This window comes from Anolis carolinensis, chromosome 2 (assembly GCF_035594765.1).
Source record: "Anolis carolinensis isolate JA03-04 chromosome 2, rAnoCar3.1.pri, whole genome shotgun sequence".
In the NCBI taxonomy this organism is placed as follows: Eukaryota; Metazoa; Chordata; class Lepidosauria; order Squamata; family Dactyloidae; genus Anolis; species Anolis carolinensis.
The window spans coordinates 47,170,964-47,195,990 of NC_085842.1; the positions used below are offsets into that span (position 1 = coordinate 47,170,964).

Genomic DNA, 25,027 nt, shown 5'->3' on the forward strand with positions numbered 1-25,027 from the left:
AGATATCTAAACAGAAATAAAGAAAAACCTCAAGTAAGCAGACTTGTTTCTTCGTAAAAGACTCTGGGTAACATAACAATTCTGAGATTTAGCAAAAATGTGTGTTCTGTCATTAGTATCAGTTGACAACTTGTGGTCGCAACACCCTTTCCTCTAAAGAGAATGCATGCATTTTTATACTGGCAGATACTGATTGCCTTTTAAACTCAGCTGTTGAAGTTCAAAAATTTAGTTAAATGTATCATTCTGATAATGCACTTAAAACATACTTCATTTAAAACATGTTTCATTTAAAGCTTAACCTGATGCATATAATCATATACTGAAAGCATCCACGATACACTACAGGTGACTAATACACAATTCTATTAAAGTAGCATTAAAAGGAGTCCCATGTTGCACCCTAATACAAAAATCATTCTTCTTTAATAATGCATCAACAATGTATTGTCGAAAGCTTTCATGGCCGGAATCACTGGATTGCTGTGAGTTTTCCAGGCTCTATGGCCGTGTTCCAGAAGCATTCTATAGTGTCGCCACAAAATCATGCACCAACAATTTGGCCTTCCATATGTACATTATATTTCTGCATGTATAAACATTCATACATCTTAACTCACACCACAGTATTGGATTCATCTAGCTATGCAATTTTACACTTTCAGTAACATTTTAACCTTATTTTGTGGTCTTGGAAGTACAGTGGCTGGAATGCCACAGGAAGGTGGTGTAAAGTTGGGAAGCTCCTCATCACATATATTCTTTTTTTTCTACTTTCTTTTCCAGCAATCTTGTCTCAAGTCTCTTCCTCACACTTTCCCACCAGTACATTTTTACTTTTATATTTTATGTTTAGTCAGTATAATGTCGGCACAAAATCATGTGGCTTTTGCACCCTAAATGTATCAAGTACTAGCTCATGTAATCAGGACTTTACACCCTGTTAAAGAGGAAGAAAGACAATAACTGTATAGCTGCTATACTGAAAGCATACTCACACTATGAGTGGAGTGTGCCTCAATCCCTTCAGGAACAGTCAAAGAAATATAAATATACACTAATTCAACAGAGTCGCAATCATCTAGTAGACAATGTTGAAGGCAACATCCATTGTCCTTTAGTTTGAGAAATGAACAAAAAAAAAGGAAATATGGCTAATTAAAATACCTTGATCTTTCCAAATAAAATTTAAGACCCCAACACATATCCAACCTATGCCAATCATTTTTTTCTGTTTTAGTGAGAAGGGCAAAAAAGGCATATGCTCCTGAAATCAATGAAAGGTTGACTTCACCATAGGAATGAAAGAATCCCAAAATCCTGAGCGCCCACTGCCTGGTAGGCAATTCAGGAAATTCAGGGCATGGTCAGAGATACTCACCCACACAGCCAAAGCTGTTGTTTCCAGAACTCATATATGCTTGACTCTGCCAAGTGAAACATTACTGAAAGCCCCTGCTGCCTCTACAGATAAGGGGGGTCCACATCCAACCCCCAATAAGGGTAGGTTTGGCTGTGGCAATCAAAAGTGCTGTCCATTTTCGTGAGACATGGAGGGGCTAGCTCCCCCACCTAGTGTGGAGAAATTGATTGATAGGTCTTAAATCCTACCTTGAAGTGCATTTCCCACACTGCAGGAAAACAGGTCTGGAAAACCCCACAGATTAGTCCTTATTTTGCTTATCTTTAGTGCTGTACAATTTCATTAGGAACATTATAGAACAAATGTAAAATAATTGGTTACTTTGGGAGATGAATAAGAGAAAGAGAGAAAAGAGGAAGGGGAGCAGTAATTAAAAACAGTAATTAATGGGAGCATCCTCCCAGTCCCCATGAAATCAACAAGCCTCCTATTACAGCTACTGAAAAAATATGTAAACATATTTTGCACAAAGATATGAAATACATTTCTACACAAGAAAAAGAAATACTGAAAGAGTACAAAAGACTTCTTTTGTTTGATTACATGTGACACTTTGGGGCTCCCAACTCCTTAAGGACATGAGTGTTGTGGAAACAATTCTCACAGTTAATATATGTATGAGGTTGTACACTTCACACTGCCCAATGAATCCAGATCCACCTACAGTGCACAAACCTATCTATAGAATCTGTCACCTTCAGCAGAATTCATTAAAATAATGTTCTATTTCCCCTTCTTAATGTAATTCTTTTAATTGAAATTTAATCTTACTGCATTATTTGGTAGATTTTTAATTGACATTTGTGGTAATTAATTGGTAAGCATTACAGCTTTGTCTAAAGAATTTAAAACAAAATTTGACACAGAGATTGGCTAGCCACTACTGAGAACTGCCTGCTGGGAACGTTTCATCATTCTTTCAGCCCATCCCGCTGATCATAGGTTAAGAGAAATGATGGACTCTTTTTTACAGTCAAGAATTACATTACTAATATATTCCATTACCACCACGCAAATGTCATGTTAATTTCTGATCATCATCAAGTCAGACAATAGTTTCCACACTGGCAACTAGCCAATTAGTTATGTAGGAAAATATTCAGCCAATTATGTTACTTGAATTAGGTTAAGGGCTCAAGAGAAAGCAAATAAATGCTTTGAAACTACTTCAGATATACAATCTAAGTTGACATTGTCTTCATGCGCAATGCAGGACATTATACAATATGATAGGCAGCTGCCAACATTCATAACTATGTATGAAATCTCCCTTTTTATTATTGCAGCAAGATCAGTATTCTCCCCCCCCCCCCCAGTATTTGGTTCATTGTATTAGGAGTGAAATCAAAATAGCTAGGATCAAGCACACCAAGTGTATAAAACACATAAGCCGGTATATATTAAATTGTTAAAATTGCATCTTTCTCCTGAAAAAAAGTTTTAAGAAGAAGTTTTAAAAAGAACAAAAATTATTTTTATTACTCTCATTGTCCAAAGTAACAGGAGACCATTTACTGCTTCCCAATTATCAGCACAAAGGGACCAGCATTTGCACAATCCAGAACTTAGAATCTGTCTCCTGTTTGTGATATCCACTGCAGATATTATATAAGGGCACAGATCACAAATATTCATATGACAATATAAGAAAATAGGTTAATCACAAAGCATTAATTATTTGCTAGTCTTCAAGTTCTTATTTGATGTTACATGACTTTTGAACTTGAAGAACCCAATTTCAGTTTAATGTAAATAATATTGTCTTCGATTATGGACAAACATTTTGACGTGTCAAATTAAACTGCAGACCAGAAAAGTTTATTTTTCATGTTAGAAATAAGTGCAAAGAAGGCTCATTTCAGGTCAAATGCTTCTTTTGGTTTTTACATAACTAGTTAGTATTAGAAGAACGGTGAAAAAAGTTAATACAGGATGTTATTAGAGTCTGTTTACATGTGTTCTTCTGAGGAAAATGTGAGACATCTATTCTGGTTTACCTTTTTCATAGGATTCGTCCAATCCTGGACTATCTGTGGTCTGGACACAGTTTGTGCTTTGGGTAGTGCATTCAAGCAATGTGTTCAATTGCTATGGGCACACAAATGTTCACATCAGGGGGAAATGAGTAAAGTGATGATGAAAAACACCATCCTATGAAAGCAACAGACATGACATAGAAGAATGCACAGATCAAACATGAAGGAGGGAATGCAAAGGGACATGGAAGGATGAAGTCTACAGATGCAGACTTGATTGATGTGGAATTCCTACTCTTTAGTAAGAAAAAAAAGGAGAATATAGTCTATTTTTCTCTTGTTTATTTTTAATAGTGCGTTTCTTTTATTTTTACTAAAATAGTACTGATTATTTTCTATTACTTCCATGCAATTTGTTCTTCATATGCACTGGCATGAGGCCACTAGGATGTGCTGTGGAATTATATTCAGAACTAAGTTTCTTTTGCAGTAAATCACAGTGGTGGCAAGGCATATGATCACAATTCATAACACAAAAACTGGGAGAAAGGGTTTTGTTAAAAACTAAATTGAACCCACTAAGTTCCATAATGACATTGTTGCTTTAAAGAAGAGCCCTGTCTCATGTCCCCACCAACTCAACTTCTTTTGGCAGTACAACAGTGTAAGTGAGGCACACACAAGGAATATATCTCTTATGTCTCTACAAAAAATATTATTTTTCATATTAAATTTGAGTGAGAGGTGGGATCTTAACAGCAGTGCTAAATCTGCTGACCTCAGTCTAGATCAGTGGTTCTCAATCTGTGGGTCCCCTGATGATTTGGCTTACAGCTCCCAGAAATCCCAGCCAGTTAACCAGCTGTTAGTATTTCTGGGAGTTGAAGGCCAAAACGTCTGGGGACCCACAGGTTGAGAACCACTGATCTAGATAGATGTGTGCATAATACTGCAGTATAAAAAGTGCCCACAAAAATGAGGACTTCATCCTGCTGACCAATGCTATAGTCAATTTTGAAATTAGGACAAAAGATACCTCTAACTGGATGGGAATGTTAAACTTTTCTTAAGATTGGTTCCACTATGGATACTTATTAACTCTATCAAAATGACAATCCACACACAAAGATGTAAAAATGCAAATACACATATACTTTTTTGCTTCAATTGCATGCATTCAGGGCATTTTCAAATTATGGTGACCCTAAAATGAACCTATTACGGAGCTTTCTGGAGCTGAGTGTGTGTGACAAGTGCACACCATCACCACCCCCTAGCCCCCACGATAAAAATTGCTAAAGCAAGGCAATTCTGTGAGTATCTAACCACCACATAGATGGTAGAGGTACAAACAAAACCTAACATAGAAATTACTTTATTGCTCTGTCTGTTCTGGGATCCAAACTAGTGACGGAAACTTTTGTATATTAAGCCACCAACTAGAGCAGGCATGGACAAACATTGGCCCTCCAGGTGTTTTGGACTTCAATTTCTAGAAATCCCCGCCAGCTTGCTGGCTGTTAGGAATTGTGGGAGTATTAGCTATCCCTCCCAATTTGGTGTCGTCTGCAAACTTGATGATCATGCCTCCTAACCCTTCATCTAAGTCATTTTTTTTATTAATGACTTAGATAAAGGGTTAGAAGGCATGATCATCAAGTTTGCCGACGACACCAAATTGGGAAGGATAGCTAATACTCCAGAAGACAGGAACAGAATTCAAAACTATCTTAACAGATTTGAGAGATGGGCCAAAACTAATAAAATGTTCAACAGGGACAAATGCAAGATACTCCACTTAGGCAGAAAAAAGGAAATGCAAAGATACAGAATGGGGGATGCCTGGCTCGATAGAAGTACGTGTGAAAAGGATCTTAGAGTCCTCGTGGACAACAAGTTAAACATGAGCCAACAATGTGATGCAGCGGCAAAAAAAGCCAATGGGATTTTGGCCTGCATAAATAGGAGTATAGTGTCTAGATCAGGGGTCCTCAAACTTTTTAATCTGAGGGCCAGTCCACAATCCTTCAAAGTGTTGAGGGGCCGGATTATCATTTGAAAAAAAACAAAAAACAAATTCTGATGCACACTGCACATGTCTTATTTGTAGTGCAAAAACAACAACAACAAGAACAATGAAAAAACAATACAATATTTAAAAATAAAAATAATTTTAACCAACATACATTTATCAGGATTTCAATGGGAAGTGTGCTCCTGCTTCTGGCCAATGAGATAGTCAAGTTATTTAGGGTTGTTGTTGTTGTTGCTGTTGTCGTGTGCCTTCAAGTCATTTCAGACTTTGGGCGAGCCTAAGTCTAAAATGTATTTATTTATTTATTATTTATTTACTGCATTTATTTACTACATTTGTATCACACCCTTCTCACCCCAAAGGGGACTCAGAGTGGCTTACAAATTATATATACATACAATATATTATTAGCATAGCACAATATTAGCATTATATATTACTTTATTGAACTATACCACTATACTGTAATATTATTAGTAATATTATATATAATATAGAATATATAACTAATATTATTATATGGTATTGTATTACATTATAATATTATTATCAATGTATTATGTATATATGTATATACAATGTATTATATTATAAAACTGAGGGCGGGGCCAGGTAAATGACCTTGGAGGGCCGCATCTGGTCCCCGGGCCTTAGTTTGGGGACCCCTGGTCTAGATCCAGGGACATCATGCTACCCCTCTATTCTGCCTTGGTCAGACCATACCTGGAATCACACTGTGTCCAATTCTGGGCACCGCAATTGAAGGGAGATGTTGACAAGCTGGAAGGTGTCCAGAGGAGGGTGACTAAAATGATCAAGGGTCTGGAGAACAAGCCCTACGAGGAGCGGCTGAAAGAGCTGGGTATGTTTAGCCTGCAGAAGAGAAGGCTGAGAGGGGCATGATAGCCATGTATAAATATGTGAGAAGATGTCATAGGGAGGAGGAAACAAGCTTGTTTTCTGCTGCCCTGTAGACTAGGACGTGGAACAATGGCTTCAAACTACAGGAAAGGAGATTCCACCTGAACATTAGGAAGAACTTCTTCACTGTGAGAGCCGTTCGGAACTGGAACTCTCTGCCCCAGAGTGTGGCGGAGGCTCCTTTTTTGGGAGTCTTTTAAGCAGAAGCTGGATGGCCATCTGTCAGGGGTACTTTGAATGCACCCCCGACAGATGGCAGGGGGTTGGACTGGATGGCCCATGAGGTCTCTTCCAATTCTATGATTCTATGATTCTATGAATTGAAGTCCAGAATACCTGGAGGGCCAAGGCTTGCCCATGTCTGAACTAGAGTCAAATACAAAGTATTTATAATTGTAAGAACATTTTCTTAATTATAAAAAAGAATGTCTCCAAGCATAGAAAACGAGCCTACCAAGAGATTTCCTCTATCAGAACCTATTTGATAGAACCTATTTTTCTTTGATACAAGAAAAATCATACAACAAAATTTCAATTTACCTATAATTCTTCATCCTGTGGTCTAATCTAAATGACAAAAGCTATTGTTATTGTTATTGTTAAATTACTTGGGAATCAAAACTCATTGCCAATTTACTGCAAATCACCAAGAATTTATGTTGTTGCTGTGTGTCTTCAAGTTTTTTCTGACTTACGGCGACCCTAAGGCAAAGTTATCATGGGGTTTTCCTGGTAAGATTTAATCAGAAGGTTTTTTTCCCCTTTGTCTTCCTCTGGGAGACTTGTCTAAGGACGTATCTATACTGACCACTTAAGTTGGTGTGTAGTTGGGTCAGTCTTCACTTCACTTCACTTCACTTCACTTCACTTCACTTCATTTCATTTCTTAATTAGTCGCTCTCCACCAGAGTGCTCTGAGTGACTTACAATTTAAAATATCATTCCACAATATAAAAACATTCAACATAAAAACATTCAACAGTGACTATTTGGCAAATTAGATCTGATTTACTTAAATGCACAACCAAACAGCCAAGTCTTGAGCACTTTTACAAAAGGTCGCAACTCTGACATTGCTCTAACATATGGAGGCAATAAGTTCCACAGAATTGGAGCATAGGTCGAAAAGGCTCTACGCCTTGTAGCTTCCAGGTGTACCTCCCTAGGGCCTCCTGGCAGCCTTGGCCCGGGTTAAGTTAAGATTTGCACTTCCCCCAAGATTTGGAACTAGATGCAACTGTCTTCACTGCCACCCCATGCTCCCCAGTCTCAGGGGGCCCAAGAACAAGGGATAGCAGTCCCCTGTCGTTGACCCCCACATACACACACTCCACGTTGCAGCTGTCCCCAGCCGTGACACCAGCTTACCTTGTTCTCAGGCACTCTGGCTGATGTCAGCATTGAGTGTGATGGGAAGGGGTAGAGGGGGAACTATCCCCACACTCCACTCCAAGCTTCTTTAGCAAGGTGGCCATAGTACCAAAAACTACTTAGGGGGCATGTCACAGGGGAGGGACCTCCAGGGTGGTTGCTTAGTAGTGCCAAACCATGTTAGGCATGGTTCTGAGGTGGTTCTGGGAGACTCTATGTTGCTGCAATGCAGGCCCAACCCAGTACCTCAGGTGTTAGATAGGGTTGCATTACTGGTCAGTGTAGAAAGGCACTAAGAACTCCCAATGGGTTTCCATGGTTGTGCGAGGATGAGACCCTTGGCTCCAAAGTCATAGTACAATGCTTAAATCACTGGACTACCTCTCCATCCACAAATCTATGAGATGTCAAATTACCTTTTGGCTACCTTTAATGTAATTTAACTTAATTTAATTTAAATGTCAAATGTTCTAAATTCTTAAATACCAAGCATGAAAACAAATATTTTGCAATAATTATTGTGAGTTCTTAGGAACTGATTCTTAAATGAGATTACGCACACATATTATTGACTCACCAGGTTCAGTTGCAGGTATTACACATTTTCCTTCATGGTTAGTGAAGTCTTGCAAGGGACTAACCCCTTTTCATCTCTAGCATATTCACAAGCAGGGCTGCAGACAGCTGAAATGAGAAAAACTTCTAGGTCAAAGTGTTTCATGGATTGGTTTCCTTCATAAGAAGCTAATAGTTCCCAAAGACAAGGCAAAATAATTATTGTAGTATTATTATAAACAGAACTAGTATTTTAAATGTCTTCAAAATCACTCACCCTGTCAATAGGCTGGGTCCAGAATAAATTGGTCACATTTAGCGCCCACAGAAGCCAATATGAAAAGGCCAAGCAATGATTTTCATGGAAGCAAAGTCTGGATGGAATCCAATACACAATGAATATTCCTTATCAGAAATGTTTGGGATCAGAGGTGTTTTGGATTTCAGATAATGAGATATTCTGGAGATGTAACCTAAGTCTAAATATAAAATTCAATGATGTTTCATATTCATTCTATACACATAGTCTAAACATAATATTATACAATGTTTTAACCATTTTATGTATGAAACAAAATTTGTGTACACTGAACCATATACTGAAAAAAATGTTGGCTCACTAAACCTTTGAAGAAAAGAATGCACATAACAATTTATTTTAAAGTGCTCCAAAAGCAAGTATTTAACCAACAAAACACTGATTCGGGTCTGTATTATTTTATGTATGTATTTATTTTATTTTTATCCCATTTTTCTCCAATTTGTGACCACAAGTGGCTAATATTAAATCATTCTGTAATACAATTTAAAAGGCCTTAAATAACAATCAGCTTTAAAACTTTAAAACAGTACTTTTTAAAAGCTAAAATAAATGTAAACCTATTATATATTATAAACCAGCACACCAGTTACACTAACCTTGATGCTTTCTCTTAAAAATATACTAGCAAGTATAAATAAATCATAGTAACACTATATTTCTTTCCTATCCATAGGAAAAGTGATCACTTTAATGTGTTATCAATAGAATTTTGTCATGAAGAGGTGTAAACAGCAGGTGGGACTAAAAGGCAATTTTCTCTATGAGCATAAAACAATGCCTCTCCATTCCAAAATCAGCTTGCAGCTTTAAGAGGATGGGTATTGAGCATGCATTTGTTAAAATAAAAACAAGTAGAAAAGAAATTAGACATTATGTTCTCAAAATGACTTGAAATAAAGTATTGCTAGCTTTTATATCATTGGGCAAAAGAGGGCACAATTCTGATTTAACATTCAAAAAGTATGCCAATCTACTTGATAAATATAATCCTTCTTGTCAACTCTGAAAGTTTGTTTAAAACAACAGTCAACTACATGGAGCAGGTGGAATCTCAAATCAGATTTAAGTGCATGTCTGGGAATCAGTCCTCAAAAACAACGTGTTTTCAAACATGTTAGAAGATGATCAAATATAACTTATTTTCTTGTTTACTTTCTATTTTCAACAATCCCCACTTTGTCAAAATGTCTACAGGGAACCTGAACAGAGCAGCTGGCAGTTCCCCGAGGTCTATGCATAGGTTGTTTACAAAACAGTCCTACCATCAGGCAACAAAACAAAACACTACAGTACAACTTTTTGCACCTGCTCCTTTTATAAAAGTCAAGCCTGCATTAAACCATATGCATATGCAAATTAATTTTAGTCAGTGCCCATTAGTGGCACTGCCTGTACATAAACAAACATGAATATTGGTTTTTTTTAAAGCATTGAGTGCCTGATAAGGAATATAATCTGAGTCCTAGTACCTTGTTGCTTACAGTAATCTGAAACAATGATTTCCAAGAATCATGGAGTTGGAAGAAACCCCAAGGGCCATCCAGTTCAATCCTCGACCATGGAGGAATACACAATCAAAGCACTCCCGATCAATGGCCATCCAGCCTCTATTTTTAAAACCTCCAAAGAAGGAAACTCCACCACACTCAAAGCCAGCACATTTCACTGTCAAACAGCTCTTATTTATAGCACAAACTTAGTCCCACTGGAATAACTTGAAAAGAGTTTTAAAACAATAGTTTAGAAATTTAAGTAAACCTAAAACCTCATGATACTCTTGTGCTCCAAATGTTTTATCAAACAGGTTCTACAACTTTCTACAAAGATGAGCAAGATGATTTCTATTATCACCATGTAAATATAGTATTCGACAAAGGCAGGATAGGAAAACATCCACACTTCTTGTAATACTCCTACATGGGAGTATTACATTGAAGGGCCAATATCTGAGTTGGGAAGTAATAGGAACTGTACTACTCTGAAGAAATCTGTATTGATGTGTATTATGAGGTTGTGCTTGCACCATTCATGCACTTTAACTGCCATGGCTCAATGATATGGAATAATAAGAGTTGTAGTTTTTCCAGAACTACTAAAGTGTGCTGGTGACTCATCAAACTACAATTCTCATTATTCTATAGCATTGAGCCATGGCAGTTATAAGTGATGTCAAACTGCATTAATTCTATAGTGTAGCTGAACCCTAAGAAGAGGAATAATCCGAAGCATTACATGAAATCCATGTGGAAGTTGCTACAGAGCATTGTATACATAATGAAAAACAAATTCAAAACTGGGTTGTTGTATGTCTTTCGGGCTGTGTGGCCATGTTCCAGAAGCATTCTCTCCTGACGTTTCGCCCACATCTATGGCAGGCATCCTCAGAGGTTGTGAGGTATGGAGAAAACTAAGCAAAGAGGTTAATATATATCTGTGGAAAGTCTAGGGTGAGAGAGGTCATTGTGAATGTTGTGTAGTTAATCACTTTAATTAGCATTGAAAAGCTTATCTGCTGTCTTCTTCCTGCCTCTGGGGCATCCTTTGTTTAGAGTCGTTAACTGCCCTTGGTTGATTCATGTCTGGAAATCCTCTGTTTTCAGAGTATTGCTTTTTATTTACTGTTCTGATTTTTGAGTTTTTTAATACTGGTAGCCAGATTTTGTTCATTTTCATGGTTTCTTCCTTTCTGTTGAAGTTGTCCACATGCTTGTGGATTTCAATGGCTTCTCTGTGTAGTCTGACATGATAGTTGTTAGAATGGTCCAGCATTTTTGTGTTCTCAAATAGTATTCTGTGTCCAGGCTGGTTCATCAAATGCTCTGCTATGGCTGATTTCTCTGGTTGAATTAGTCTGCAGTGCCTTTCATGTTCTTTGACTCTTGTTTGGGCGCTGCGTTTGGTGGTCCCTATGTAGACTTGTCCACAGCTGCATGGTATCCGGTAGACTCCTGCAGAAGAGAGAGGATCCCTCTTGTCCTTCACTGACCGTAGCATTTGTTGGATTTTCTTCGTGGGTCTGTAGATAGTTTGTAGGTTGTGCTTCTTCATCAGCTTCCCTATGCGGTCAGTGGTTCCCTTGATGTATGGTAAGAACACCTTTCCTCTGGGTGGATCTTTGTCTTGACTCTCATGGCTTGTTCTTGGCCTTGCAGCTCTTCTGATGTCTGTGGTTGAGTATCCATTGGCCTGTAGAGCCCAGTTTAGGTGGTTGAGTTCACCTTGGAGGAGGTGAGGTTCGCAGATTCTTTGTGCACGGTCTGTCAGGGCTTTGATTGTGCTCCTTTTTTGACTTGGGTGATGGTTGGAATTTTTATGAAGGTATCTATCTGTGTGTGTAGGTTTTCTGTAAACTGTGTGGCCCAATTGTTGATTGGGTTTGCGGATGACCAGAACATCTAGAAATGGCAGTTTTCCTTCCTTTTCTTTTTCCATGGTGAATTGGATGTTTGGGTGGATGCTGTTAAGATGGTCCAGGAACTTGCTGAGTTCTTCCTCTCCATGGCTCCAAATTGTGAAGGTGTCATCTATGTATCTGAACCAAACAGTTGGCTTTTTTGGTGCTGTTTCTAGGGCCTGTTTTTCAAAGTATTCCATATAGAAATTTGCTACTACTGGGCTGAGAGGGCTCCCCATGGCCACTCCATCCTTCTGTTCATAGAATCCAGTGTCCCACTGAAAGTAGCTAGTGGTGAGGCAATGGTGAAACAGGGCTGTGATGTCTTCTGGGAAGTTTTGTTTGATTAGTGTGAGGGTGTCAGCTACTGGGACTTTGGTAAAAAGGGACACCACATCAAAGCTGATCAGGATGTCCTTGGTGCTTAGATTGAGGTTGCTGATCTTTTCTATAAAGTGTGTAGAGTCCTTGATATAATGTGCAGTGAGCCCAATGTGGGTTTGTAGCTGTGTAGCCAGAAATTTTGCCAGGTTGTAAGTCGGCGATCCAATGGCACTTACAATGGGTCTGAGTGGGATGGAGTCCTTGTGGATTTTGGGTTCAAAATTCAAAACTTGGCATTGTGAGGTTCTCAGATACAACTTTCAGAAGCAATCAAGACAACAGTGAACAAAGTTTTGCCTATGTAATGCAATCATCAGACTAATTAACATGGTAAGTCAACATCTGCCTCAGTTCCATTGATTTCTTGATCAACCATTCAATTTATTTCTACCCCAACTTTTCCCCAAATGCAGAAATCAAAGTGACTCCTATCTCTATATATAAAAGAGTGATGGCATCAGGGCAGCGGACAAAACAACAAAACTACAGGCCCCCAAACCTCGAAATTTGACAACACAACCCATCATCCACGGCTCTAGGTTGATACAACAAAAAGAAAAGAAAAATCAAGTCCTAATTACAGGGAGAGGAATAATAGTTTTTATCCAATTGCTGCCAGTTTGAAGGCTACCACTTGGTCTCCTAGCCACCTACTCAGCCCAGGGGACAGGCACAGTTAGACCTCACTTTTAGGCCTCTTCCATAGATTATCAGGTTTTAACTGGATTATATGGCAGTGTAGACTCAAGGCCCTTCCACACAGCTATATAACCCATTTAGAATCTTATATTATCTGCTTTGAACTGGATTATCTTGACTCCACACTGCCATATAATCCACTTCAGTGTGCATTTTATCCAGCTGTGTAGAAGGAGCCTCATATAATCCAGTTCTAAGCAGATAATATAACATTATCAATATACAGTAGAGTCTCACTTATCCAACATAAACAGTCCGGCAGAACGTTGGATAAGTGAATATGTTGGATAATAAAAAGGGATTCAGGAAAAGCCGATTAAACATCAAATTAGGTCATCATTATACAAATTAAGCACCAAAACATCATGTTATACAACAAATTTGACAGAAAAAGTAGTTCCATGCGCAGTAATGCTATGTAGTAATTACAGTAGAGTCTCACTTATCCAACACTCGCTTATCCAATGTTCTGGATTATCCAACACATTTTTGTAGTCAATGTTTTCAATATAACGTGATATTTTGGTGCTAATTTTGTAAATGCAGTAATTACAACATAACATTACTGCGTATTGAACTACTTTTTCTGTCAAATTTGTTGTATAACATGATGTTTTGGTGCTTAATTTGTAAAATCATAACCTATTTTGATGTTTAATAGGCTTTTTCTTAATGTCTCCTTATTATCCAACATATTCGCTTATCCAACGTTCTGCCGGCCCGTTTATGTTGGATAAGTGAGACTCTACTGTACTGTATTTACAAATTTACCACCAAAATATCACAATGAATTTAAAACACTGACTACAAAAACATTGACTACTAAAAGGCAGACAGCGTTGGATAATCCAGAACATTGGATAAGCGAATGTTGCATAAGTGAGATTCTACTGTGATATGAAATAATCACTGTGATAGAATAATACAGAACAATATAATCTCTAAAACCAGGACAGTAAATAAAGAACAACTCTCTGAAAGCAGGGAAATCGGAAATTCCACAAAGGAAACAATCAGGGCCAGCTAACATCTCCCAAGAAATTATTCTTCCAGAAAGGAAGCTGAGAAGGAAGTGAAGCAGTGTGTATTACCAAAGTCATTATTATTACTATCATTACTATTATTATTATTATTATTGTTGTTGTTGTTGTTGTTGTTTTGCTGTGAACTGTGAAAATGAATACAATCTGGCTCCAAGTATTCAAAAACACTAAAATCTGAATATATAAAAATTACTGTGGTATAATAAAACAGAACAATACAATCTCTAAAATCAGAACACTAAATAAAGAACAACACTCTGAAAACAGGGGAATTCCACACAGGAAACAATCAGGGCCAGCTAAAACTTCCCAACAAAGCATTCCCATCACCAAAGTCTGGCAAATCCTCCGTTTTCTGAGGGCCACAGACATTAGAAGCACATAAAATATTGCAAACAACACCACTCTGAAAACAAGGGAATTCCAGGCAGGAAACAATCAGGGCCAGCTAACACCTCCCAACAAAAGATTCACTCAGGGAGGAAACAGCCAGGCTTTAAAGCTGCAAGGCCATTACATGCTAATCATTTTCCCTAATTGCAGCATTCATACTTGCCTCCAACAGACAAAAAAAATCAGAAATATTGTATATTCACAAACTTTAGGAAATAATATCCCCTGATTGTGCAGCATGTTAAAGTGCTGAGCTGCTGAACATCTGGACCAAAAGGCCACAGGTTTGAATTGGGGGAGCTGAGAGAGCCCCCACTGTTAGCCCCAGCTTCTGCCAACCCAGAAGTTTGAAAATATGCAAATGGGAGTAGATGAATAGGTACTGCTCCGGCAGGAAGGTAACGGCGCTCCATGCAGTCATGCCGGCCACATGACCTTGGAGGAGTCTACGGACAATGCCAGCTCTTCGGCTTAGAAATCCCCAGCATCAACCCCCAGAGTCAGACATGACTGGATTTAATGTCAGGGGAAAACCTTTACCCTTTACCTTAACTACCACCAATTCCTCAATACTTTATTTCCCATACCACCAGACTTCGCCACAGCAACGTGTGGCCGGGCACAGCTAGTTGGAAATAATAATTGGGTGCAGACCAGTTTTCCCAAAAACACAGCTGGTAAATACTTTACAGGTTAATGTAACACATGCTCAGTTTGGTTACCTCTGAAATAAACATGGCTGAACATGACCAATTTGATAATGCCTATAAATACCTGCCCTCTGACAAACTCAAAGTCCGTATTCAACCAGCCGTTGCTAATCAATCCACGGTTATCAAGGGTGAGTGCCAAAGGTTATCAAATCAAAACCTACGCAGCATATTGCCTAAGGGATAACTGTTCCCAATAAGTGTGAAACTGGCCTAGAACAGCTAATACTGGAAATTCCATAAACCTTTTAAAGTACAATCTGTTTTTCTGATATCAGCATTTCATGCTTAACATGAGTTAATTGCATCACTATTATTTTCACTGAGAAACACATTCAGTAGAAAACTGATAGGTAAATGATTCCAAGATAGCCACTCAAAAGAGACCAAAAAATGGAAGAAAATAAGCCATTAAAATGTGATATCTCTTGCCTACTTAAACTTTGGATAACAGACTAATAGAAAAAGCTATTAATTATAAATAAGTGTATCAGGTTTTAATGCAGATTACAACTCTGCTTTTTATGTTATTGTTATTATTAGCCAACATTTTATTCCTAGTGTCGAAAACTTGAAAAGGAGAAATTAGCTTCATAAACATTAAGTGGTAAAACAGAAAAGTGCTGAAACAATGATTCCACGGTATTCAGAATGTTATCTACTTATTTTTCCTTTTCCTATTAAAACCTGAATGGGTTTCCAAAAGCACAGGGGCAAAACAGCCTAAATACCTGGACCTCTCCTGCCGGAAGATGGGTTCTGGAGTACTTGTTAGCAACACAGCCAAACATGATATCTTGTCCAATGACATGAAAGGGTTTATTTGTATTGATGAACCTAGTTGAGTACATCTTGCATTTGGCTTTGCAGTTTGACACTGGGAAAATATATAAATGTTGGGAATGGACTAGGGGAATGCATTTCTTCAATGTTACTTACCTGCTGAGACATTTCTCATAGTTAATGGGCAAGGGAGAGGGGTCGTACTTGCATAAATTGATTTTCCTTGGTACTACAGGCATTCCCCAAGTTGCAAACATCCAACTTACAAATGACTCATAGTTAAGAACGGGAGTGAGACAACAGAATGTGAGAGAAAAATCTACCCCCAGAATGGAAATTCACTCCTGAAATGGTTATCATACAGGAAAGGTGTCCTCACTGAAGCTTTATCACCAATCCTTGGTTCCCACAACATGACATTTTTTTTTCAAAATCCAATTATTACAGGGATAGAAAGTGAGGGGAAAGCTTCTGAATAGGAGCACAGACAGCAAACCAAACCCTTTCCTATGCTAGCCAATGCATATGCATATATATTATACACACACTTAACTTAAAAACAAACCTAATTTGTTGACTGTCTGTATATGAACTTTGGGAGTTAATTCTTCATGGGTCTCCCCCCCCCCCATATATTCAGCAATAGGAACTGAATTTGATTGCCAGCTACGGGATGATCCAAGTAGAATTTGAGGGTCCAGTTCTCCAGTACCACTAAGGACCTCATTACATTGATGAGGTCCAGCATTATGATTTGCCAGCCTGATTTGAACTGGGGCGGCAGTGGGGCAATCCTGGCACTCTAGCCACCAGCTGACTCTTCCCCATCCCACATGGAAAAGCATTGTCCCATGGCTTGAGTTCGCCAAAGCCCCGTTGTTTTTTACAGAACACGGGGGGGGGGGGGGGGGACTTCCGAATTGATGGCAGCAGTGTCCCACCACTCTGCCACCCCAGTTCACCCACGAAGCCTCACCAGAAGTCCCTCTATGTTATCTGATGGGAAGCGTGGAGCTTTATAGGGGAACTGGGACAGAAGATTCTTATGATGCTTGTTTTTGTCCCATGTGATAAGGCTGTAGGAGAGGATTACTGGATCCTATCAGCAAAGGGACTGGAATGCTTCTTTGCTTTTTATCACCTACTGCAGGGGTCCCCAAACTAAGGCCCGGGGGCCGGATGCGGCCCTCCAAGGTCATTTACTTGGCCCCCGCTCTTAAGTTTTAGACTTCGCCTCGCCCAAAGACTGAAATGACTTGAAAGCACACAATACCAACAATCCTACTTAACTTGACTATCTCATTGGCCAGAAGCAGGCCCAGACTTCCCATTGAAATCCTGATAAGTTTATGTTGTTTTTATTTTTAAATATTGTTCTTTCATTTACTAATACTGTGCTATGGTAATAATTGAATATATTGTGTATACATATAATATTGATACTAATAGTATAATGTAATACAATATAATACTAATAATTATACGATATAATAATATTAATTATATATTATATATTAAATGTAATATTACTAAAAATATTACGGTATAGTGGTATAGGACAATATAGTAATATATAATGCTAACATTGTGCTATGCCAATAATATTATATATTGTATGTACATACAACTTGTAAGCCGCTCTGAGTCCCCTTCGGGGTGAGAGAGGGTGGGGTATAAATGTAGCAAATAAATAAATAGTTGTTGTTGGGGTTTTTTTTTTTTTTTTGGTACTACAAATAAGACATGTGCAGTGTGCTTAGGAATTTGTTTGTATTTTTTTCAAATGATAATTTGGCCTCTCAACAGCCTGAGAGGCCATGAACCGGCCCTCCACTTAAAAAGTTTGAGGACCCCTGACCTATTGAATCATTTACTAAGTTTGCACATCAGAATTAACCTGTGTTGCTTTCTGGCACTGAAAGAACCTTTGTAAAAGCCAGAAACTACATATAGCTCTGGAACAAGACATGGCGCATTTAAAAAAATTCTTCACCAAAGGGAGGACTATACTATTACATAACTACCATTAACTTTACACACACTCGTTCAATATATTTGTCAGCTGTTGCATGCTATTTTCCCTACAATTTTTGTTTGATTTTTCTGAATATATCTTTTTAAAAATTTTATTGTATGAACACCATTTTTCTTCCTTCTAGCTCTGCAGTTTAAAACAACTCATGAGTTCTTAAACTCTAATCATAACTATGTCCACTGCATAGTAGGCGGATAAGTCTGATTAAGTGACATCCTAAGCAACCTAATATCAATCAACTTTACTGTTGGAAAACTATTTTTTATTTTCAAGGTATATGGATTAAAAATATTCTATTCAGCATATATTTAAACACTCCTGAACTCTAGATTTCCTTCCCAAGTAAATAACCTTCCAAAAGATTGGGGCAATTGCCCCTCCACTAAACCTCCCAGTTGCAGACATTCAAATCTTTGTAATACTGAGGACTGAGATAGCTTATGTATTTCCCAACCCTGCAAAAAAGAAGAAAAAAGCCTATTCCTCCAAAATAGTTATAGATTTAAATAGCATATTTGTGAATCACTTTAATAGTGCCAACTAAACACATTATTATAGTCATTTGAAAGCATCTTTTGGAACATAGGCAGTCAATAGATGTGTGAACCAATTGGTTTGGTGGTACAAGAATGGTCTCTAGATATTCATCTGAGTCAAAATATCTTTCCAAACAAGTAAATGCCATTTCAGAACTTAGAAACACATTACATCTACAGCGAAGAAACATTTTGCTCATCTCGTCAAGATCCTTCTTTTTTATTATTGTTAACAGTAAAACCTTTTGTAGCAGGTTTTCAGCTTCTTATCCTTTTAATCTATATTGTGAGCTTGTCTCACTCACTTGTCAGGCTCTTTAGAACCAATGACAACAGCAATGCCACCAAAGGCTAACCTCCCAAACATTCAGCATTCCCAGAATACGACACAGGCATGCCACATCCCTGTGGTTTTCTTTATCTCCAAGGAAAGTCATCCAAAGAGCACCTCTGACGCCCATTTGATTCCCAGTGATGCCAGTACAAACAAGATGTATGCTGAGGAAGTTAACAAGATATACTTTCAACATGCTGGTTAACAGAGGTAACAGTCAGAGCCATAGGGTTACAAATTCTGCATCCAAAATAACTGGAGAGAACATCTTTTCCGAATCCTTTTTTATGCTTTGTCCAGGCTTTTGTCCAGCTACTTGAGGTAGCTGGAGTGGGATGCCAGCCATTTATCATCTGTGTCTTCCCCCTCTGATGCCCAGATTTATCATTCTTCACCAGGCTAAATTATTTATCCTTCACATTTAGCAAATTAAGTAAAAAAAAATCAAGGTGATGTAGAAAATGGGAATGTTGGAATAATTATATAACCTTTCCCTTGAAAAGAATTAAAAACTGATTGGTTAACCATCTTTGAATAAGAAATTGGAGGTGAAGGGGGCATATTCTCATATCACGTTAGCTGGGTCTTATGCTTTCATACTCATTTCCAGGGAAAAAAATATTATACCATAGCAGCTAAGAAACTGAGAGCAGGTTCAAATTTCACTCATCACATAAACTCATTGGGCAGTTTTAAGAAATATTAATCCTCAGTGTCATTACTGACCTTCACTAAAAGGATTATTACACAACATACATGAAATACTCTGAACACTTGAAAATGCTATAAAAATTAATACTTTACTTTTTACAGAGCAAGTAACGTGGTATCATGTTATGTTCCACTCACAATTACAGTAAGTCTCATTGTGTTCAATATAGTTGATTCCCTTATTGACTATAGGATTGCAAGTGCTTGTCTCACCTAAAATAGACCCATTGCATCAATTTATGAACAGTAAATCAATGCTTACAAATGACATTGATTCAGTAAATCTACTCTAGTTGAGAACCAGCAACTACATCTATGTATTACTTTACAATGAGGCCCAAATATCAGGGATACTGTTGGCTCACTCCTGGCATATCAGTATAAAGAACCGGATTTTACATTTCAGCCAGCTGGCGTAAGATACTGGAGAACGATGAGGCATGCAGTTTGCACCACACCTACTTGCTGCAGTGAAACAATTCTTTTGGAATTAATGCTCTGATTCCTTGGTTATTTCTTACTAATCTTGAGCTCGCATGGAGTTAATAAAAAAATTACTACATATTGGGTGTGCCATACCTTTTACTAAAGTCAAGATGAGATTTCTACTGATATAATCAACCTGGATTGTGCCCAAAGTGTGTTCTTCTTTCCATTAATGTGTTTCCTTGCCTTGTTCAGTATCCCAATCAAATAAAATGGAGTACACTAAAGTATTGTAACCCCACAAGACAGTGTGCATGATGTAATAGGAGTCTTCTTATCAAGTGAGCACTTCAGCTGAAAGTTTTATGTTCCCCTGCAGTGCACAGGGATCCAGCTGGTTTGGTCAAACTGGGAAAATAAGATTCAAATGACCAAATGCAACTACAACTTTAAAAGCAGGAACTAAACCAGACACAACAAACCACAAAACAGTCAACTTTCTTGTCATAATTCATATGTATGGAATCTGACTGCAACAGCCTTTGTCGAGCATTGTTTTTGCCATGGGCACATTCCATGCCGAGTGCGAGATTTTGAAAAGCTGCTGATAAGAATACTTTTGGTTACAAGATTTTGAGTTGTTAATCATTATCTACATATTCTATCATACACCTGAGTTGAAATGCTCAGATCGCTGGGTGTGGACAGAGTAGTAAATCATTATTTTAAACACCTGGTTAAGAGCAGAATACGATGCACAGAAAACACTGATATTAAGACAAAGGGTTGATACCATCATTCTCCAGTTCAAAGTGGATGAAAAGTTTCCTGCTGAAGACAAATGCTGCCACAAAGTAAGACAGATCATTAGTCCACTGAGCTAATTATTTTCTACAGTGAGTCCAGCAGTTTCACCCCTATTTTAAACTATGAGTTATTTGTAAGTCAGATGTTTGTAACTCATGGACTGTATGTATTCCCAAGTGAACTCTAGCCTCATGCTTACATAGCAATCTAGTAACTCTGTTCCTTCTTTTCTTAATCTAACTTTATCTGACTCTATCTTTGCAGCTTCCAAATCGTACAAGTTCCTCTCTCTGATTCGTCTGATCTGCTGATTTCTCCTCAACACTGAAAATACACAGTCAAAACTTCAGCCCACCTCTGACTCCAGTAAAAAAAAAAAAAGAATAATATGTATATCCGTCAGGCCAAATGCTGTATATTTAGTATGCTGCTGTTCATATTGCATGTATTACATAGAGTATACTCTGGCTGCAGTAGCAAATCAAATAATACATCAGTTTCCTTAGAAAAAGAAAATTATCATCATTGTATTACTGTTGATGGAGGTCAGTTTCAGATTCTATTTCAATTGGATCACTTCTTTTTATGCTTCAAGAGTTTTTTAAAAATTGGCTGGATAATCAAAATTATATTTCTATCCAAGTTGTATATGCATCATTAAAGAATTAACATTTGTTCGTATCTACATTACTACAATTGTGGTATAAAAATTGAATCTTACTGTCAGAAGAATTGGTCAAAAATATTATGTAGCAAGTTGAACAATGCAAACTGATATAATATTAGAAGTATCTCTATCACAAATAACAAGCAGGTCAGTTCCATAATAAAGCACGACATTCGATTTAAAATATTTTCAAAATAATCCAACACAAATGTAAGTGCAGGCTATGCTGAGGTCCCACTATGACTCGATGTTTTTATCATGTACATATACGGTAGGTATGAAAGAATGTGTATACTTTCCTATAACATATCTTGCCTGTAGTGATAATCTATGTATCACATTAGAAATATAAATGTAAGGGTTTCTCATTAGGATTTAAATTTATGTGTGAGCATACAGTATCTTTGAGTTGCCTGTGGCAACCCCATTAATTTCATAAAGTTTTCTAAGGTAAGGAATACTAAGAAGTGGTTTTACCTGTTATTTCGTCCAAAATATAGCCTTCAGGACCTTCAGTCACTGCTGGACTCTTATCTAAAAACTAACCAGGCTGACTCTGCTTAGCTTCCATGATCAGACAGGTATTTAATTTAAAGAAGTGTGAAAAAGAGCAATTTCATTACAATGAAATACAATGTTGGAACATTCCTAGTTTTATTTATCCCCACATACTGGTATCCTACATCATAGGCATTCTCCCTCTGTTGCGGGTGTTGAGGTTTCTGAACCAGGCCCACTCTCATCCTATTCCTACTTACTTTCCCCTGAATTTTCCCTGAATTGGTCCAGTAAGATTCCATGACCAATTGTATCAAAAGCCATTTAGAGTTTCAGGATGATCAACTGGCCTTTCATCTGGAATAAATTGTCAGTCAAGGAGAAAAATCAACACAGAGATATACAATGGAACTTTTCCAAGTAAAAAGAAGTCTATTGCCAATTGAGTGTCAGCAAGAAGAGAGGGCACTAATATGACTCCTTGGGAAAGCAGTATCTTTCGGGAGCAACTACCAAAATGTACATTGATATGGCCAGTACCAAACCATACCAGGTGTTTGAAGGGGAAAATTACACCCAGAGCAAAACTGGGGACACTCCCTCCCAGAGTCTTAGGCCATAAACCTTGAAGTCCTACTGTTATCCAAGCATATTTTCTTTCCTATGATGCTTCTGCTAGCTATTGAACCTTTTTCCATTTCATCATGCTGTATTTTCCAGTTGGCCTTAATTGCAGAAGCCACTCTAAGTAATGGGTAAGAATTAAAATAAAAGGAAATAAATTCCCATGTAAATACATATCTGTTAATACAGCTTTATTATTTTTATTCATTCTTCCCTTTCACTGACAGTCCTCTCTCTTCCATCCATATCAAGTGATAGTGTTTGATAAAAAATAGTCACCATCTACTTGCCAGATAAGTTACAATTAAAACAGATTTACACTGAAGTTCATGTCAAGTCTACCTGGCATGCTAAAAGAAAAGTAAAAAAAATAGTGTTTTTAGGAATTCTAGAGTAACTGAACTAAAACATAAATTGTTGAGAGAGGTCTGGAAAATTAGTAAGCTTTCTATTTTTAAAAAAGCAACTGGAAGTTCTCCAATAACAACAGAAACCGAGTTCCTAATTAGACATCAGGAGAATTCTATTAGTATCTACTATAATACCACAGACTTCCCATCCTATCACACTGGGGCATTTTGGACCCCTTCCCCACTTCTAGGATTTGGCCCCACCCCACTGACTCCCAAAGTGGCAAGGAAGTGTCGCAAGATGCTTCCTTGCCACCAACACAAGGTGAGTTGTGTTTTGGGTAGCTCCAATGGAGCTGTCTGCTTTTTTTGCCCTTTTCCCCATCTGATGCGGGAAAGGGCAATGCAGCAATGTGTGTTACCACCCTTTCCCCATCTGATGGGGACAGGGCACCAACGTGCCTTGTTCCGCTCCCCCTGTCTGATGTGGAAGGAGAGGGCTTGAGGCACGATTGCCAACAAAACAGATCACGGCCTAGGTAAGTGTGAAAAGGTCTATTGACTATGCAATAAAAATAAGGGTCACAAGGTTAAACTCCCCTGTCCCCCTTATTCCAATACAAAATGGATGCCTAAAAGGTTGATCTTCTAGCACGGGGACTACTTGGGCTACCTCAGGAGGTCTTGCCTCCTGATGCCTGTGCATTAACATCCTGGCAATTAAGTCAATCATTTCCAGTCAGAGTTTGGAAAGTTATCTGTTTGGCCTTCGTCTCAGATACCTTCACCCTAAGGCCAACCTGTTCATTGGCTGTCTACATACAGGACTGCAACTTTCAACATCCTTCCACATCAATATATGCAATGCTGGAGGACCGACTATATGAATCTTGCAGCTTTGCTTCCCCCCCCTCCCCCGCCTCTCCATGCTTCTGTCTCCATGTCCCCTCTTTTTCTGGAATTGCATTCCCCCTATACACACGTCGACAAGATGGTAAACTGATATGATTTTCAAGAAGACTGAAGATTTGCTCAGCAGTGCTATAAAAACAACTATATGTCACAAACAAATAAGTGTTCTTTCATCCAGTATACAGTGTGGCCCGTCTTACAATTTTATGCAGATTTGTGTCACAGCAAATAGTACAATAACAGAGTACAGTACCTTGAAATGATGGAAATGCTACCTAGTTATCTGAGACAACAGCAAAATAAAGTAACAATGCAAAATGTATTTGTCCACAATTGCCTGAAGGTCTTGCAGGCTTAGCAACCAAACTTGTATGAGGATTATATTATCATGCCCTAGTCTATTCCATTTTATTAACTGTCAGTGAAACATGCATTGCATTGTGTGTCAGTCGATTACACATAACATACTTTAAAAAAAGAAAGTTAAATATCAAACTCTCAGACTAAACTCATCTTATTTACCCACTCAGTCCTAGAGATTGCATAATGTGTTGTTAAGTATTTGGTGTTATCAAAGAAATAATATTACAGACTATCATTTCTTCACCATTATAGTGTAACAGTCAATAAAATATTATAATGAAAGAGTGGTTTGTGGATGTAGAATAGTAGCATAATTGACTTCAAACAGCAAAAGTTTAACCAATGGCACCATCCAGTGTGGATCTGGCGATGTACTACTGGTTGGGTAAGGGAAGTATTTTCTCCAGGCAAATACATCAGAGAAACTGTGTTTCATAATGTAGCACTACTCAATGATGGACCATGAAAGAGTGCTAGTATCTGACCCATTGTCTAGTGGTCCCAGGTAAACTTTCAGGAAAGGAAGAAATGGTTATAGTTAAAAGGCAGAAAAATCATGCCAGTCCCTGAAAAAAATAAGCACTGCTCTGTTCCCACATATCATATAGCCTCGGAGGCACTGATATAGAGCAAGATCAATTGGTCAGTATTTTAGGGAAAAAAAATGCCTCATTGAAATTAATTCCCCTGGTACTGGTATGTGACAAGGAATACAGGTATGTCAGAATTATTGAATAGATTAGGTTGTAGCTTGA

The 25,027-nt window shown here is 38.0% G+C and overlaps 2 protein-coding genes across 12 annotated transcripts in view; both read right to left on the reverse strand.

The window, feature by feature from the left end:
* foxp1 (forkhead box P1) overlaps window positions 1–25,027 on the reverse strand; it is a 702,210-nt gene that overhangs the window by 598,759 nt on the left and 78,424 nt on the right. For all 11 annotated transcript variants that reach the window (XM_008105380.3, XM_062973812.1, XM_016991766.2 and 8 more), the window contains one exon: window positions 8,304–8,410. The gene's annotated coding sequence lies outside the window, so the exon portion shown is untranslated. The remainder of the gene's footprint in view (window positions 1–8,303; window positions 8,411–25,027) is intronic.
* Window positions 8,421–16,177, reverse strand: LOC134295880 (uncharacterized). The gene is made up of 2 exons (XM_062969353.1): window positions 16,166–16,177; window positions 8,421–12,638 (listed from the first exon to the last, which is right to left on the reverse strand). The coding sequence occupies exons 1-2, from the start codon at window positions 16,175–16,177 to the stop codon at window positions 11,109–11,111; spliced, it is 1,542 nt and encodes a 513-aa protein (XP_062825423.1). The 3' UTR covers window positions 8,421–11,108.